General features: G+C 42.2%; 1 protein-coding gene across 5 annotated transcripts in view; it reads left to right on the forward strand.

The window, feature by feature from the left end:
• ADARB1 (adenosine deaminase RNA specific B1) overlaps window positions 1-18,785 on the forward strand; it is a 251,278-nt gene that overhangs the window by 120,693 nt on the left and 111,800 nt on the right. For 2 of the 5 annotated variants that reach the window (XM_037912791.2, XM_043525846.1), the window contains one exon: window positions 3,255-3,441. The exons of 2 other annotated variants lie outside the window; for them this stretch is intronic. Coding sequence is in view for 1 of the 3 variants with exons in the window: in XM_037912795.2 (XP_037768723.1) it covers window positions 9,172-9,271 (100 nt within the window). In the remaining 2 variants the exon portion in view is untranslated. Of the gene's footprint in view, window positions 1-3,254; window positions 3,442-8,376; window positions 9,272-18,785 lie in introns of those variants that run through there. One more of the 5 variants, XM_037912795.2, reaches the window with a different exon arrangement.

Below are 18,785 nucleotides of genomic sequence, written 5' to 3' on the forward strand. Positions count from 1 at the left end.
CTCTACAGAATAGAGAAGGAGGCCACTGTCCGGTGGCAGTTTGTCTAAGGGCGGAAGAGGCAGTGGCTTGCGTTCAGTAAATTTGCTTAGAAATAAAGGCAAAAGGGGTTGTATGGGAGTAATCCTGTAGGTGGGCTCTGAACTGCCTACACAGGGAAGAAAGCAACAAAATCAGTGGTGGCATTGTTAGGGTCCATGGGAAGGTCCCCAAGAGATGGGAGACCCTTTTCTGAAATGCATAGCAAGAAGAGAAAGAGGGCTGCCTTACCACAGTTAAATGTGTGTCTTGACAGTTTTATTGCCTGTTTCTTAATCAGTTTGTTTTTTCCCTAGTTAGGTATTTTACTTTTTTCTGATTGGGTAAGGGTTAATTGTTTGTGTTTATTATCTGGACTATTATGGTTCCTTAGCAGATCAAAACTTTAGCCCTGGGGTGTGACTGCTTAGCTGTTTGGCCTTTTTCTGCTGATTTGCCATGGCTCATGCTTAAAGATGGGAGGGTTGTGTACATTGTGTAACAGAACTCCAACCTTGCTGCCGTTGTGTGGAGTAAGGACATTCCCCAATTTCCTAGTTGAGTGCTCTGATTGTGTGGGCTTCAAGTCTGCAGCTGAGAAGCAGAGAGATGTGCTAGAGACTTTAACTGTTTGCAAGGCGCTTTCAAATTGAGCACTCTAGATTTGCCTTGTTCTGGTCTGATTTTGGTTGGAGCATTGGGCAATCTAACTCCTTGAACTTAGGGGCAAGTCAAACAATAAATATGCAAGATTACAGTAGTACTTTCAAGACTGTACAATATATATATTTACTAACCAAAGGAAAGGCTAATAAGGATACCCAATCTGGTAAATGTTACTAAAGATTATGGTTTTGTAACTCCTACTTAAAAATGAAGCCAACAGCCCTGCAAACGTGCCAGTTGGGACAGAATGCAGCAGACCATGCAATGTATCTCCCTCTTTGCACTAGCTCTTCACTGAATACAGCAATATTTAGTATCTCTCTTGTGGTATTTGAAGTCCTCTGTGGGTTTAGCTCAAACTGCCTGAGAAGATGTTTAGGGCACAACTGTCTATTACTTTGTGTTTTTACAGTAATTTACACAATGGGGCCTCTGCATGTGACTGCAACTACAAATAAATAATCAGTTTTATATTTACCAACTAAAATAAATCATGGCTGTTTGTTCCATTTAGTGTTGCAGAGTGAATACAGTTGTGGGGGAGTAAGATTATATTTTGGTTCATGAAACAACAGATTTGTCAAACTTAAGTTCCATTTCCAGAGTCTCTATTATTAGTGGTGATGTATAAGGCTATATTATCTCTATGGGCCTCTCAGCTTTCATGTGAAGTTGTCCTTTTTCTATGTAGAATGGTAAAATCACCTTTTCAGAGATTTTAGAGAAATTCAAACTTTCTCTTAGTGTTTCACTGTCATATGTGCAGAGACAAGCCTGAAAGCTGTGGATGGGACTGAGTTGTCTCTCCAAGGTAGGGCTGAGCCTTCAGGAGGGAGGGAGGCCTGAGGCTGGGGTGGAGCCAGCTTGACCTAGTCTTGAGCTCTCCGAGACTTTGTCTGCAGTTCGTATCACTGAGAGCAGAGTGGAGAAAGGAAAAGAAAATGCAGGAGCTGAGAAGAAAGGGGGCTCTCTTCTCTCCCAAATAAAATGGTACTGGTTTCTCATGTGGACAGAAGGGCTGGGTCCTCTTTCTGCTAAGTTCTTGTTCTTCGTGTAGTGTCCCGTTGGGTGCTCCACTGTAGGTGCATCTGTGCCCCTGCTCCTCTAATTGGAAATTTTAGGTAGCAGCATCCATTCGGCCCGCTCATGCGCCCTCCCTCCCGCATGGTTTGCCTCGAGGTTATCTAGTGCTGTGCAGGTGAATTGCCCTCAGTTCCTTCTCAACTGCCTTTGGCCTCGAATGGAGTAGCTACTTCTCTTCCTTTTTCTGTGTCATAAGAATAATTATGCAATAGAACCTCAAAGATACGAACACCAGAGTTACGGACTGACTGGTCAACCGGACACCATGGGGAACTGGAAGTAAACTATCAGGCAGCAGCGGAGACCAAAAAACCCGACCACCAACAAAACAAACCAGCAAATACTGTACTGTGCCTATATTGCACCTTAAATGTAGGCACATCTGGGCTGCCTGTCCCCACCCTCACCCTCTACTCCCCATGGTGTGGGGCAGCCACTTACAGGAAGGAGGTGGTGAACACTATTTTCCCCTTTCCCTCCCCCCGTGGCTGGGAGGGGGACAAGCTTGCAAGCTCAGCGCCCAGGAAAGCATTTCTAGTTGCCATTACCTCAGGTTGATAGGAGAAATAGCGTCCCTGATGACATACCTGCCCTTCATGGTCTTTTTTAAAGACAAAGTCACATTGAGGCCAAATCCCAAGTTTCTCCATAAAGTAGGCTCCCCACCTTTCATATGAATCAACTAATCCATCTTCCCATTTTTTGCAAAAACCTCATCGTAACAACAGGGAGGCAATTCTGTATACGCTAGATGTAAGAAGAACCCTAGCATTTTATTTGGACAAGACTAAGGACTTCGGAAGTCTCCTAAACTCTTCCTTTCATTCGCAAAGATTCTGCAATGTTGGCTCAAAAACTCTCCAAATCGGTCTCTGGTAGTATTAATCACTGTTACCAGGTGCACAATCTGCTGCTTCTGTTGGGAACCTGCATGCACTCCACAAGATCAGTTTTTAGCTTAATGGTGTTTCTTAAAAATGTTCCCATCTTGGAAATTTGCAGAGCAGTGACCTGGGCCTGTGCCCATGAGATCACTGGAGACTCAGCCTCTAATGCCATCTTCGGCTCCATAGTACTGTCTTCAATAATAGACCCCACTCCGAAGCCGCAGTCCTCCATAAAAGATGCTGCTGTGAAATCACCTACAGTGAAGCAACCATAGGAACACTACTTGAAGAAGTTACTCACTTATGCAGTAACGATTGTTCTACTAGATGTGTCCCAATGGGTGCTCCACAGCCCTCCCTCCTCCCCTCTACTTCGGAGTTCCCGATAAGGGTCTCTGCGGTAGAGAAGGAACTGAGGTTCACCCATACAGCGCTAGATCACCTCCAGGGAAACCATGAGGGCACATGCGCGGGCCAAACGGACACTGCAACCTAAAATCTCCAATTAGAGGAGCAGGGCTGCAGATACACCAACAGTAGACACACACATCTCAAAGAACCATTGTTACTGCACAAGGTGAGTAACTTCTTTTCTTTTCCAGATTCCCACTGCTGTGATCATTTTAGGAGAAGAGGGTCTCCCAAACACTGTTAACAAATAGTATCCATCTTCTGTGAATTGAAGCAGGAATTCCCATTCTCCTAAATAGTTTTTCCTCTTCCGCATTTCTGAATGGTTTAATCCTCCTGAGTTCTATACAGATTTTAGCTATCTTCCTTGCTCTCCAGGTAAGCGACTGCTGACATACTTTTAAATTGATTGTTGCTGTTCAGTGTATGAGAAAATTAAGTTAACCCTTTTGAGTTATAAGAAGGTAAATATATTTTTCCTATTCTGAGTAACACATCCCCCTACTTTCTTTCCCCCTCCCCCCATGTATCACTTATTGTGAACTCTGATCATTCAAATTTAACCTGGAATAATTCACCAATACAAAGTAGTGCCTTAAGTTTGATTTGGGTGGGGAAGGTGGGAAGGTTTACTGGTAGTCCTAAGCTCTGGCAGGAAACCAGACTCCATGCTCTCAAAACACAATTTATGGTGGACTGTACATAGGTTGAAAATGTGGTCATGTAGACTGCTTCAGTCTGGTTCACCCATGAGCAGAGCTGGATTAAATAATAAGCACAAAAGACACATGACTAGAACCCCAGTTGTCAGTCATGTGATGGCAGAATTTGAGCTTTTTCTTTCTTTTTTTTAAGTAAGGGACATGGGAGTGTTTCTAGTCCTCAAGACTGTGCAGGAAAAAACTTGAGAATGTAAATGGAATGTAACCAATGCATGATATCTGCCTGAGCCTGCAGGCAGCATTTAGCAGAGGGGGAAGAGCAGCCCCTGCAGTCAGAAAGAAAACTACCTGTCCCTATCTTACCACCAGAGAAGACCAGGCCTCTGCTGCTCTACAATCATAGAAATGTAGGGCTGGGAGGGACCTTGAGAAGTCATCAAGTCCAGCCCCCTGCACTGAGTCAGGACCTAGTAAACCTAGACCATCCCTGACAGGTGTTTGTCCAACCTGTCCTTAAAAGCCTCCAGTGATGGGAATTCTACAACCTCCCTTGGAAACCTATTCCTGTGCTTAACTGCCCTTATAGCTGGGAAGCTTTTGCCTAATATCTCACCTAAATCTTGCTGCAGATTAAGCCTATTACTTCTCCATGTCCATTAAAGATAGACAAGAACGATTGATCACCATCCTTTTTATAATGGCTGTCAACGTAGCCGAAGACTTACCAAGTCCCTCTTCTGTCTTCTTTTCTCAGGACTTAACATGCTCAGTTTTTTTTTCCACCTTTGCTCATAAGTCAGGTTTTCTAAATCTCTTACCATTTTGTTGCTCTCCTCTGGACTCTCTTCAGCTTGTCCTCATGTTTGCTAAAGTGTGGCATCCAGAATTGGACACAGTACTCCAGCTGAGGCCTCACCATTGCCAAGTAGAGCAGGGCCCCCCCATATCTTACATACAACAATTCCGTTAATATACCTCAGAATATTAGCCTTTTCGCAACTGCAGTATATTGTTGGCTCATATTCAATTTGTGGTGCACCATAATGCTCAGATCCCTTTCAGCAGCACCTAGCAGTTAGTCCCCATTTGGTAGTTGTGCATTTGATTTTTTCCTTTCTAAGTGTAGTACTTTGCACTTATTGCTATTGAATTTCATCATGTTGATTTGAGACTAATTCTCTTGTTTGTCAAGGTCATTTTGAATTCTAATCCTATCCTCCAAAATGCTTGCATCCCCTCTCAGCTTGGTGTCCTCTGCACATTTTATAAGCATACTCTCTGCTCCATTATCCAAGTAATTAATGAAATTATTGACTAGTACTGGACCCAGGACTGACCTCTGCAGGACGACAGTAGCTGCGCTTTTGCAGTTTGACAGCAAACCATTGATAACTACTCCGACTACTCACTTTGTACTGGAATGGACCTGGTCATTTTGGAGGGTGTCTTGGATGTCTTTCTGTGTTCTGTGACTTGACTTCTCCTTGATGGGGACTCAGATGTCCTTCTGGGCTCCCCTGGCATTTTGGCTGTAGGATTTAGTTGGGAGTGTGGTGGGGAAGTGTGGTGGTTGCTTCCCATGCATCATCCGTGTGTTGCACCAAAATGAGAACTCTTAGAATAGATTGTTCCTCTCATTTCTTACAAAAAGAAAAGGAGTACTTGTGGCACCTTAGAGACTAACAAATTTATTTGAGCATAAGCTTTCATGAGCTACAACTCACTTCATTGGATGCATTCAGCGGATACAGACTAACACGGCTGCTACTCTGAAACCTGTCATTTCTTACAGTCTTTAATCAGAAGTGAAATAATGAAGTGCTCATATTTAAATAGTCATCACTGGGCATGCAAGTTAATGCTCCATTGAGAGAAATGGGAAAGTTCACACTTCTCTTAGTACTGGTTTTTGGCTTTCTGCAGACCCAGGCAGACATCACTATGTTAGTTACATTCACTTAGTTTGAAAGTTTCCTTCTCAGCCATAAGGGTTAGAGACTTCATGATTAATAATAAAAAATCTGAGATTCTGGAGAACAAGATTGCAGCCTTGGGGGGGGAAATTACATGATTGTTTACCCACTCAACTTGAGCCCAAATAATTTTTATCAAAGTTTTAGGAAAATTTGAAGATGCCAGTTAGAGAATGCACCGTAAAAGAAAACTTCATTTGAAAGTGCATACCCGACTAGCTATCAAAATACAGTTTTTCAATTACTTAAGTCATGAATTCATTTTTGTGCTCATTTTTGGTAACATGTTGGCTACCAGTTGGCCAAAGCTTACCTTATCAGAAAACTGTGATCTGTAGTTATGTGTGTGTGTCGGGGAGAAGGATGGGAATGACACTTATTTCATAGTGCCAGACTAATGTGACAGGAAAATGTTGGGCAGCCGCAGCAGAATTTAGTCTCACTGTGTCGTAGAATACAAGGGGTCCTACGTAATCCCTCTGATAGCATATGTTATCTGCCCCTGTCGTGTTTGGTCTACGTAAAGGATAACAGTTTACTGTTGCTACTAGTTATTCCTTTAGTCTAATGTGGATATAGGGCCTGTTGTCAAACCTTGTTGAATTACCAGGCGTGGGGGTTCAGTATAGTTTCATATGCTATAAACCCTGTTTTCTTCAGTGTATGTAATTTTCTAGCCTTTTTATAAACAATGTTAATGTTGCAACGTCCAACACTCAAAAGTTAGAATCTGTGTGTTAATCCATCTATGTAAAACAAAGTGTCTGTATACATAGTCATGTTTATATTATGTTCTTCGAGTGATTGCTCATGTCAATTCCAAGTAGGTGTGTGCACGCCATGTGCACGGTCGCCGGAAGGTTTTTCCCCTAGTGTTACCCAGCGGGTCTGCTGTGAAGCCCCCTGGAGTCGCGTCTTCATGCAGGTGTATATAGGTCTCTGCCGACCCACCGCCTCTTCAGTTCTGTCTTACTGCCAGTGATGGTCCTTGGAGCAGCTCCTCTCTTGCTAACAGCAAGAGATCCCCTAGGGGACTTTTTTCTCATTGTTATCTGTAAATAGTTAAAATCTTAGAGTTAGTTCAAATAGTCTAGTTAGTTTCGTCCCCAGGCGGTATCTGACCCCAAGTCCAGTACTTTGGTGTAGAGCACGCCAGCCTTGGTAAGAGAAACCATGGTGCTGAGAAAGGACTCTGGCTGCAGGGACCCTCGGCACCGCCATTCCCCAGCGCCAAAGACCTCTTCCAGTGCGAGTGCCTGGCACCACTCCCATTCACCGGTGCTGCACAAGAAGAAGAAAATAGAGAGAGGTCGCTCTCCCACTAAAGTAGTGGAGAGAGGAGGCACCAGTGGGGTGTGTCCCATGCTGGGACACCCTGCCCCAGCTCCAACTCAGCCAGCATGTTGACTCCAGCCTCACAGGAAGGTCTGTTGCGTCTGGTTTTAGTGGACTCCCTGGTGCAGGAGAGTCAGAAGGAGGACATAGACCTTCCTTCTATACCAGACACTTCTGAGGCAGCTAGGGAGCTTATTCCGATGACGGTGCAGTCACCGGCACTGGTGCCACAAAGAGGCACCGTCCTACCGTGGGGCAAGCTGCTGCTGCTGAGGCACTGCTCATCCTCACCTCGGCACCGCTCCCTGGCACTGTCTCGCTCTGCACCACCTTGGTCGCCAAGGTCGGAGTCCTCATCGGACTTGGAGGTGTAGTCGCCTGTAGGCGAAGCCGGCACTGTTCCTGGTACCACTTGAGGCAACAGGAAGGGCAGCTGCTACCCATGATGTCCTGGCTTCCACGGTGGCAGGCGCTGGCTCAATGGCCCTAGTGGGCCCCTTGGGCCTACCACCAAGTCCAAGGGCCAGGGTCCAGATCCTTGTCAGTGCCTTCGGAGGCATGGGTCCCTCCATCATCGACTTCAGTAGCCTGGGAACCTCTGCAAGGGCAGGAGATGGACACGCAGGTTGGCACTGAGACCACTGCGGGACCTGGCACTGGGGTCAGTACCTAGACGGGTTCAGGCCTGGGAACCAGCACCACCCCCTGCACCACACAGGGCGTTGCAACACAAGGGGATCCCCACGAACCAGAGGGACAGGAAGACTCGGTGCCCCCCGCAGGCATCCTCCTCATCCTCCCCAGATGAAGCGGTGGTGGGTACGACCACGCTGCCTGCCATGGACACCAGGGCACACCAAGAGTTGCTCAGGAGGGTAGCTCAAAACTTGAGCATGCACGTGGAGGAGGTGTCAGAGGAGACTGACCCTAAGGTGGATATTCTGTCCCTGAAGGTCCTTCATGGGTGGCTTTGCCCCTCATTTAGACTATCCATAACCACTAAGGTGTTGCGGCAAACACCCGTCTCAATTCCCTCCATGGCGAAAGGGTAGAGAGGATATATTTTGTGCCCTCCAAGGAGTATGAGTACTTGTTTACCCATCCTCAACTAGGTACTCTGGTGGTGGAGGTGGCCAACCAGAAAGAAAGACAGGGACAGCTGGGGCCGACCCCTAAGCAAAGAGTTCTATACACACCTCCATGAAGGCTCAGCTCCAGGGGGCTCCACAGCTGACCCAATGGGTACCGCTATGGAAAAACCTTCCGGTGACTCTGCACATGGCGGACAGACACCTACTTGGAATGGACACGAGCAACGCATCTTGAAGAACAACAGTTACTAAAGGTAGGTAACCAGTTTTTTTACAGCTATCCATATATACATATAATATATGCATATTTACCTGTGTAAAATATAAGCATATATATATAAATATCTGTGTGTGGTATATAAAGTGGAAAGCTAAAACTACACTAGTGCTACATTAAGTTGGAACAGTTAAAATGAGTCAACAAAAGTCAAAATGAAGATTCATGCAGGAACTTTAATATGTTGCTTGTACCTATCATGTAGTATTTTTGTTTTTCTTGCCACATTATACCTTTAATATATTGTTCAGATAATTGCTACAAAATATAAAGGAAGAGGTACAGTCTGAGTTAACCTTGCTGTTGGAACATTATCTTTTGTGTTTTCTTGCTTAATTTTACTGTAACAGTGGTACAGGTTATTTCCATTTTATAACGGTGAAAGGAAAAGACAGACTGTAACTAGTTGGTGTGGTGTTGGTGTCCTCATCTCTGGAAATATACGTTCAGTTTCATAAACCTGTCCCTCCTTGCTCTCTCATTTTCAAAACAATCTGTAAGGGTTAATTGTCACATGTGCCTCTTGCGGATAGTAGGAATGAACTGCAGTGTTTAGTGTACTGTGCAGTTAATCCTGCAGTTTGATGAATGGACCTTGAATAGACAAGGAGAGTTTGTAGTGCTGACATGTTAACACAAGAGTTAACTGTTCTCATTGCTTCTATGACTTACTGAAATAAATCACTGTAGTAACACAGTGAGTTTTTGAGACAGAGTGAGATTTAGCACTCTGGCAACCTGAGCTGACTGGATTGTAGCACTTAGCCTGCATGGCATCTCTGCTAACTGGGACTTTGAACATGGGGACCTTCTTCAGCATTGTAAGGCGTCGCTATAAAAGGAGGCGTAAGAAACGTTCTGAGAGGAAAGGTAGTATATTAATTTTTGTACTGTCAAAACAGAATATTGGTGAGCTTTTACAAATAGAAAAATGCATTGTAGAAATGTTTTCAGATTGTACTGAAATGTAAATACTAAATAAAATTTTTTTCATACATATCTTTAAAAAAATAAATTCTGTAACACTTTTTTTATTATGTTTGAGTATTGAACACCAAAAGCAATAAGCTTCAAATGGAAATCAATTTTCCAATATATTTCACTTTGCTTCCAGGCTTTCAAAATTCAAAATATTTATTTTTAGACAAACGTGTGGAAGCCTTAAAGTTGCACAGCTTTTTGTATTTTACTGCTTATTTTATCCCTAATGAATTGTTTCATGTGTCAGACTGTAAGCTGTCTGTCTTGTCACTGGATATTCATTAATCAGCTCATAAAATGTGCTTTTTCTGTCTTTAAAATTAGCCTGTCTTGAACGCAAGTATAAATTGAGAGCTACTAAAAGTCTTCTTTATCTTTTAACTAAATTTGTAAGAAATCTATAAAGTATCCAAACTATTAAAATCTCATTTAGATTGCATTGCTATTCATCGAGCTACATCTTTGCTGTTTAACACATTTAGATTAGGTAAAGAAGGAATTATTTTATTCCTTAAAATCTGTCAACTAGCTACATATCTCTTGAAAACAAAGTGCATTAATGAGAACCCTGGTAATGGCTTGTTATAATTTCTTGAAGTATTTTGTACTATTTGTATCTTTGTACAATTAGAAAATACTGAATTGTCTCTGGAGAATAATATGATATCTGGAAAAACAGAACATTTCATATATGATGCTTCATAAAAATACATAAATCTTATAGAAAGGTGTAATTCTGCTGCTGTAAATGTTATTTTTCTGATTCCATTTGTATCTGTGAATATCTGTAATTCTTCTTTCATTTTTGTATCTGGTTGATTGATATGGCAGGCATGTAATGTATTTAGAATTACAAGCATTCTTGTCAAATGCTGCTCTTTGTATTTTAGAATATGGCAGTAGATACAGCCCTATACAGATGACATTAACTGCAGTAACTGTATTTAGTTACCAAATCTGTTTTGTGTTTTTGATTAAATACATCAAATAACTCTAAAACAGTGATCATATATCTGAAAAATACAGCAGAAGACTGTACTAACTGAAGCAATATCTCTAGGGAAAAATGATGGCTTGCAAACTGGAATTTGGTTTTTCATTATTTAGATTCCATAAGTGGTAATTAATTTATGTAAAAACTGAGTAACTCAACCCAAATCACTAACAAAGTTGAGGTGGCATGTTGGCTATATCTTATAGTACCTTTACCCTACTGCAAATCCCTGCTAAGCAAATATTTAAATTTTTTCTTGACTCTTGTCTTTTGTTTGAAAATACATTTTTTCACAGTGCTTTCAAAGTTTAGTATTCAAATATTATGGATCATATTTTAGAACAGGCAGGAGGGGAAAAATTAAGAGGAAGGCTAAGGGCTGCATCCAGACAACTTAAATGGACTTTGGATCATGCCTATAGTGAGAAGATAATGATGATCTGACAAGACAACTTGAATCTGTGTAGAACTCTGTGCATTTTGTCACTGGACAAATTTCACTAAAAATCACTGATGGATAAAATAGATCATTTTTAGTTTTGATACTAGTGCATGCAAGCATTACTCATTTTTCAGGTTCTGAAAGCTCTCTGGGTTAGTAGTGGATTAGTAGTATTGCATGAAGTGCATATTCCCTATTGCACATACATTCAAATTGATTGTGCAATGTTTTTTTTATTAAGATCCTTAAAATAAAATGTAAACATTGTATTGGAAAGTCCAATCAAGCTATGTTAGTTCTTTCTCTCTTATGTCCCATCTTTTAGATGAATTTAGAAAAAAATTATGTTTATCAAAGTAGAGTGGTGACATGATCCAAGAATCTTGTAAAATAATACATCTGTTTTAGTCAAACTAGAAGTGTATGGAAGGAATATTTAAGCTCTGTGAAAAACTGTATAGGGATGAAGAAATAAAACAGTTAAAAGAATAAAGCTTCAGTGTATAAAGTGCTATAGAAGATAGACTAGTTAAGGATTCAAGGATAGACTAGTTAAGGATAGTTAAGGCATTTTGGGATGTATAAGTAGGGGCATAGCGAGCAGATCGAGAGACGTGATCGTTCCCCTCTATTCGACATTGGTGAGGCCTCATCTGGAGTACTGTGTCCAGTTTTGGGCCCCACACTACAAGAAGGATGTGGATAAATTGGAGAGAGTCCAGCGAAGGGCAACAAAAATGATTAGGGGTTTGGAACACATGACTTATGAGGAGAGGCTGAGGGAACTGGGATTGTTTAGTCTGCAGAAGAGAAGAATGAGGGGGGATTTGATAGCTGCTTTCAGCTACCTGAAAGGGGGTTCCAAAGAGGATGGTTCTAGACTATTCTCAGTGGTAGAAGAGGACAGGACAAGGAGTAATGGTCTCAAGTTGCAGTGGGGGAGGTTTAGGTTGCATATTAGGAAAAACTTTTTCACTAGGAGGGTGGTGAAACACTGAAATGCGTTACCTAGGGAGGTGGTGGAATCTCCTTCCTTAGAAGTTTTTAAGGTCAGGCTTGACAAAGCCCTGGCTGGGATGATTTAATTGGGGATTGGTCCTGCTTTGAGCAGGGGGTTGGACTAGATGACCTCCTGAGGTCCCTTCCAACCCTGATATTCTATGATTCAACAAAAACTTTTTACCAAATCAACACACACTTCACTTTAAAAAAAACAACAACAACAAAAAACAAAGCTGGAGATTTCTAAATCCCTTTAGAGACCTGCGAACAAGACTAGATTTATTGTACAGTGTTTTTTCATATAATGTTAGGGATTTCTAAAGAGCCAAATCTTGGTCCCAGTGAATTCAATGGATGTTTGTCATTAACTTCAGTGGGGCTCGGATTTGTCTAAACGTGCTCTTTGGTTCTGTATGTATTTTTTTTATTCTGTTCTTGAACATTTGTTTACTTTTGACACCACTGAAGTGGAAATGTGAGTTTTACAAGGTGGCTGGTTTTTGTTCTTATATAATTAACAGAAATTTAGATTCCTCAATCTTTTAAATGCCAAATTAATCTACCAAAACATTTTTATATTTTAGGAAATTGTTACAAAATAGTTAATTATTTTAAGTAATGTGACTGATTAGAAGACATGATAAATCAAAACATTGTTCTTCTGAATGTAATCTGAATCAGATCGGCTTGTGGTTTGAAAATTGATCAAGTTTGGGTTTGTTCAAAAGGGGAGCTGATTTGGGATGGTGGATGGCTTAATTTTAGGCTTCTGTTTCTAAAACCTGTAATCCAGATTTTCCAATGTCTGTAGCACCCACTAGGTACTGTTCTCAATGGATCTGTTGAGAATTGAGCCATCATGAAAATCTATCCCTTATGGCCCAATCCTGTTTCAACTGAGGCCAGTAGAAAAACTCCCATTGACTTTTTTGGGAACTGGAAAGCAAAATTAGACCCATTGTTATACATACTTTCCTAAACCATGCTCTTTACAGTCCTGTGGTATTAATTTCAGAGATCAAGCATTAAATGGTGTTGTAAAATCTGTCATGGTCCAACATGAAACAGCGTTACAAAGGTTTGGAATTTTTTCTTTCTACAGAGGCCTTGGTTTCACTTGGTTCCTTGGCAAACACCCAAAAGCATTAATTCTAAAGTTGAAATTGTATTGATCAAACACAAGAAAGAATAAGCAATTAAAACAAGCATGTATATTGAAATGGGGAAATTGAGTGATTATGGAAAACAAATGATCATAACCTTTAAAATCTCTCTCCTTTTTTGGAGGCAAAATATCAGCATGTCATTTTCAGAACAATCTGTCTCTGATGAAAAGGAAAAGATTAATTCTACTTTTAGTCCTGATGTGTAAAGTGCATTCACTTCTGTTTCTAACAAACACAGACACATGGTGGAGGAGAGGGGATCGAAAAGATGAGGAAAATACAGCTTTTGTTGATGTGTATATATACCTACTGCTATGCTCTTATTATTAGAGAATGGAATTACTATCCATAGTGATTCTACGGTACACTTTGATTCATTTAAGATTTTTACTTCATTTGATTCTATGCTTTCTTTCACATACAGTGCCACTCCCCCACCAGCACGACCTGTTCTGTCCTTCCAATATATTTTGTACCCTGGTATTACTGTGTCCCGTTGATTATCCCCATTCCACCAAGTTTCTGTGATGCCTGTTATATCAATTCCTCATTTAATACAAGGCACTCTAGTTCACCCGTCTTATTCTTTCGACTTCTAGCATTGGCATATAAGCACTTTAAAAAATTGTCACGTTTTAGCCGTCTGCCTTTACATGATGTAATTGAATGAGACTCTTTTTTATTTGACTGTTTCTCATCAAATGCTACTTGTATTTTATCATCTTCCATCTTCTCCTCCTTACTAGGACATAGAGAATCTCCATTAATAGACCCTCCCCTAAGGGATGTCTCTGTCCGAACCACGTGCTCCTCCACACCTGTTGGCTTTCCCTCAGCCCTTAGTTTAAAAACTGTTCTATGACCTTTATAATGTTAAGCGCCAGCAATCTGGTTCCATTTTGGTTTAGGTGGAGCCCATCTTTCCTGTATAGGCTCCCCGTCTCCCAAAAGTTTCCCCAGTTCCTAATAAATCTAAACCCCTCCTCCCTACACCATTGCCTCATCCACTCATTGAGACCCTGCAGTTCTGCCTGTTTAACTGGCCCTGCGGATGGAACTGGAAGCATTTCAGAGAATGCTGCCATGCAGGTCCTGGACTTAAAATTGGCCTCCAAGACCTTTCTCCTATCCTTCCCTATATCATTGGTACCTATATGTATCATTTTTCAGAGTAACAGCTGTGTTAGTCTGTATTCGCAAAAAGAAAAGGAGTACTTGTGGCACCTTAGAGACTAACCAATTTATTTGAGCATGAGCTTTCGTGAGCTACAGCTCACTTCATCGGATGCATACTGTGGAATGTATCATGACCACCATCTCCTCCCCAGCACTACACATAAGTCTATTTAGATGTCTCGAGAGATCCGCAACATTTGCACCAGGCAGGCAGGGCACCATGTGGTTCTCCCAGTCATCGCAAACCCAGCTGTCTATGTTTCTAATGATCAAATTGCCTATAACTATTACCTGTCTCTTCCTAATAACTGGAAGTCATTATGTCTATGAAATCAGATTCTTTTGAATAGGTGTGGAGCTGCACCTGTGCTCCAAGTGCCCACTCAGTCCTGACAGCTGAGGGCATAAAGGCAGGGCAGGCACAACCTGCAGTCAGTTCCTTCACTAAGAATTCCCCAGGGGTAGGACTCTGATCAGCAGGGATGGAGGGCAAGCTCTGGAGTCCATGCACACAACACATCTCAAAGAACAAGTTACTTAAAATAACTGTATCCGATGAAGTGAGCTGTAGGTCACGAAAGCGTATGCTCAAATAAATTGGTTAGTCTTTAAAGTGCCATAAGCACTCCTTTTCTTTTTGCGAATACAGACTAACACGGCTGCTACTTTGAAACTTAAAATAACTGTTCTTTCTTCAAATGATTGTTCACACGTATTCTGCTCTGAGTGAGTAACAAGCAGTTACCCCAGTGCCAGGAGGTGAGTGAGCACAGGCCTTCTTGTAGAATGAACATAGGACTACCCTGTGAAAACAAACATTTGAGCTGGCAGCTTGCATCAAAGAATAAGGCGTGGTAATAATGTGGATTAAACACCTTGCTGCTGCTTTACATATTTCTGATACAGAATGTTACCCAAGCAGGCCCCAGGGACTGCCTGGGCCCTAGTAGAATGAGTTCAACCTGTCCAGATGGGTATTTTAGCAAAAGCTGGAAAGTTCTGACACAGTGTGAGACCCAATGACTCTGGCTGTCCCTTTACCCTTTCAGCAAATGCCATGAAGAGTCTAGGTGTACACATGGATAACTTGGTCCTGTCCAAATGAAGCTCTCATAACATCCAATGCTTGAAGTCTCATTTTGCTTGGGGGGTGGGAAGGAATGTGGGTTAGGGAGGAAAAGTGGTGGGGGATGGGGAATAGACTGATGTGGGAGTCCTAACCATCCAGAAATGTCAGGTGAGGCCTGAGAGCAGCTGGGTGTAAGACCCTACATGGGGGGGCCTGCCATAAGTCTCTCCTATCCGAACTGATAGCATGACCACCAAAAAGGCTGTCTTCATCCATAGCTGGTAAAGAGAACAAGTAGCTAATGACCCAAAAAGGGAGGCTCCATCAGAGCAGCCAACACGAAACTGAGGTTCCAGGAAACAATGTCTTGAACTGCAGCAGGTACCAAAGGTGTACCTACCTCCTATATGCTGTCATTTCTCTTTGAAGATTGGATGTTTTCCCTGTGGTGGGGAAAACACCACAGGAGCTCAACACTTTAGCATTTAATTTCAGAAAGGGGGACTACACAAAAATGAGGAAGTTAGTGAAACAGAAATTAAAAGGTACAGTGTCAAAAGTGAAATCTCTGTAAACTGCATGCAAACTTTTTAAAGACACCATAATCGACGCTCAACTTAAATGTATATCCCAAATTAAAAAAACATAGTAAGAGAACCAAAGAAGTACCACCGTGGCTAAACAACTAACTAAAAGAAGGAGTCAGAGGTAAAAAGGCATCCTTTAAAAAGTGGCCATTAAATCCGAGTGAGGAAAATAGAAAGGAGCATAAACTCTGGCAAATGAAGTGGAAAAAATATAATTAGGAAAGCCAAAAAAGAAATTGAGGAACAGCTAGCCAGAGACTCAAAAAGTAATAGCAAAATTTTTTTTAAGTACATCAGAAGCAGGAAGCCCGCTAAACAGCGGGGCCATTGGACAATTGAGATGCTAAAGGAGCACTCAAGGACGACAAGGCCATTGCGGAGAAACTACATGAATTCTTAGCATTGGTCTTCACTGCTGAGGATGTGAGGGAGATTCCCAAACCTGAGCCATTCTTTTTAGGTGACAGATCTGAGGAACTGTCCCAGATTGAGGTGTCATTAGAGGAGGTTTTGGACCAAATTGATAATCTAAACAGTAATAAGTCACCAGGACCAGATGGTATTCACCCAAGAGTTCTGAAGGAACTCAAATGTGAAATTGCAGAACTACTAACCGTAGTCTGTAACTTATCATTTAAATCAGCTTCTGTACCAAATGACTGGAGGATAGATAATGTGATGTCAATTTTTAAAAAGGGCTCCAGAAGTGATCCCGGCTATTACGGGCCGGTAAGCCTAACTTCAGTACTGGACAAACTGATTGAAACTATAGTAAAGAACAAAATTGTCAGATATGTAGATAAACATAATTTGTTGGGGAAGAGTCAACATGGATTTTGTAAAGGGAAATCATGCCTGACGAATCTACTAGAATTCGTTGAGGGGGATCCAGTGGATATAGCATACTTAGATTTTCAAAAAGCCTTTGACAAGGTCCCTCACCAAAGGCTCTTAAGCAAAGTAAGCTGTCATGGGATAAGAGGGAAGGTCCTCTCTTGGATTGGTAGCTGCTTAAAAGATAGGAAACAAAGCGTAGGCATAAATGGTCAGTTTTCAGAATGGAGAGAGGTAAACCGTGGTGTCCCCCAGGGGTCTGTACTGGGTCCAGTCCTATTCAACATATTCATAAATGATCTGGAAAAGGGGGGTGCACGTTGAGGTGGCAAAATTCGCAGATGATACAAAGCTACTCAAGATAGTTAAGTCCCAGGCAGACTGTGAAGAGCTACGAAAGGGTCTCAGAAAACTGGGTGACTTGGCAACAAAATGGCAGATGAAATTTAATGTTGATAAATGGAAAGTAATGCACATTGGAAAACATAATCCCAACTCTACATATAAAATGATGGGGTCTAAATTAGCTGTTACCACTCAAGAAAAAGATCTTGGAATCATTTTGGATAGTTCTCTGAAAACATCCACTCACTGTGCAGCGACAGTCAAAAAAGTGAAGAGAATGTTGGGCATCGTTAAGAAAGGGATAGATAATAAGACAGAAAATATCATATTGCCTCTATGTAAGTCCATGGTATGCCCACATCTTGAATACTGCCTGCATATGTGGTCGCCCCATCTCAAAAAAGTTATATTGGAATCGGAAAAGGTTCAGAAAAGGGCAACAACAATGATTAGGGGTATGGAACTGCTTCTGTATGAGGAGAGATTAATAAAACTGGGACTTTTCAGCTTGGAAAAGAGATGACTAAGGGGGAAGATGATAGAGGTCTATAAAATCATGACTGGTGTGGAGAAAGTAAATAAGGAAGTGTTATTTACTCCTCATAACACAAGAGCTCGGGATCACCAAATGAAATTAATAGGCAGCAGGTTTAAAACAAACAAAAGGAAGTATTTTTTCACACACTGCACAGTCAACCTGGGGAGCTCTTTACCAGAGGAGGTTGTGAAGGCCAAGTCTATAACAGGGTTCAAAAAAGAACTAGATAAGTTCATGGAGGATAGGTCGCCCAATGGCTATTAGCCAGGATGGGCAGGGACAGTGTCCCCAGCCTCTGTTTGCCAAAAGCTGGGAATGAGCGACAGGGAATGGATCACTTGATGATTACCTGTTCTGTTCATTCCCTGTGGGACGCCTGCCATTGGCCACTGTTGGAAGACAGGATACTGGGCTAGATGGACCTTTGGTCTGACCCAGTGTGGCCGCTCTTATGTTACCATCTCCATTACCATTTTAGCCATGAAGTTATCTGCATTAGTAACCAGAACACATAATACCCTCAGTTTCAATATCTTTGAGTTTATCCCTCTTTCCCGTTCAACACATCGTACTATTATATTCCATACTGAATGAAAGCAAGCTCCTCTACATACAGAATTTTCTAAGAACTCGAAGGTATTTTGCTTGAGAGCTACATAGGCCTGATTAACAATTATTTACTGACCTCATAAGGTGCACGTATAGTGTCATGCTCTCCCTGAGCAGCCCTTGTCTAAGCCAGTAGTTCCCAACCTTTTCTTCGCCACGGGACGTGTCGATACCTTTGTTTATGTTGAGGTACACCACCATATTGTCTCCAAATGAACTCGCCCTCTTATTGCCTCAATTTAAGCTGCTTACTACTTTCGCCATTCACAGTCTGTACAATACAGTTAACAGTCTTATAGTCTAATCTCACACCAGTTCAGTGCCCAGGCCCCACCCAGTTTTGCCCCCCAGTTCTGCCCCTCTTAGCTCCCCCAACTCACCCCCAGCCTCCACCCCCCTTCACCTCACCTCTGCTTCTTCTGGGGTTCTTTCCACCTCCCAACCCTGGGGGCTGCAGTGGGGTCCCTGCTCCCCTTCCAGGCTGAGAAGAGCAGCTCTAGGGGCTCTGCCCCGTGCCCTGCCAGTGGCTGCAAGGGGGAGGGGCAGAGGAGCTGACCCGTTGCTCACAGGACGGAGAAGACAGAGATTGAGCTCTGATTGGTTGCTCTGTCCCTGGAGGAGGTGGGGCAGTGAGGCAGACA

Source organism: Chelonia mydas, chromosome 11, assembly GCF_015237465.2.
Source record: "Chelonia mydas isolate rCheMyd1 chromosome 11, rCheMyd1.pri.v2, whole genome shotgun sequence".
NCBI classification, from domain to species: domain Eukaryota; kingdom Metazoa; phylum Chordata; order Testudines; family Cheloniidae; genus Chelonia; species Chelonia mydas.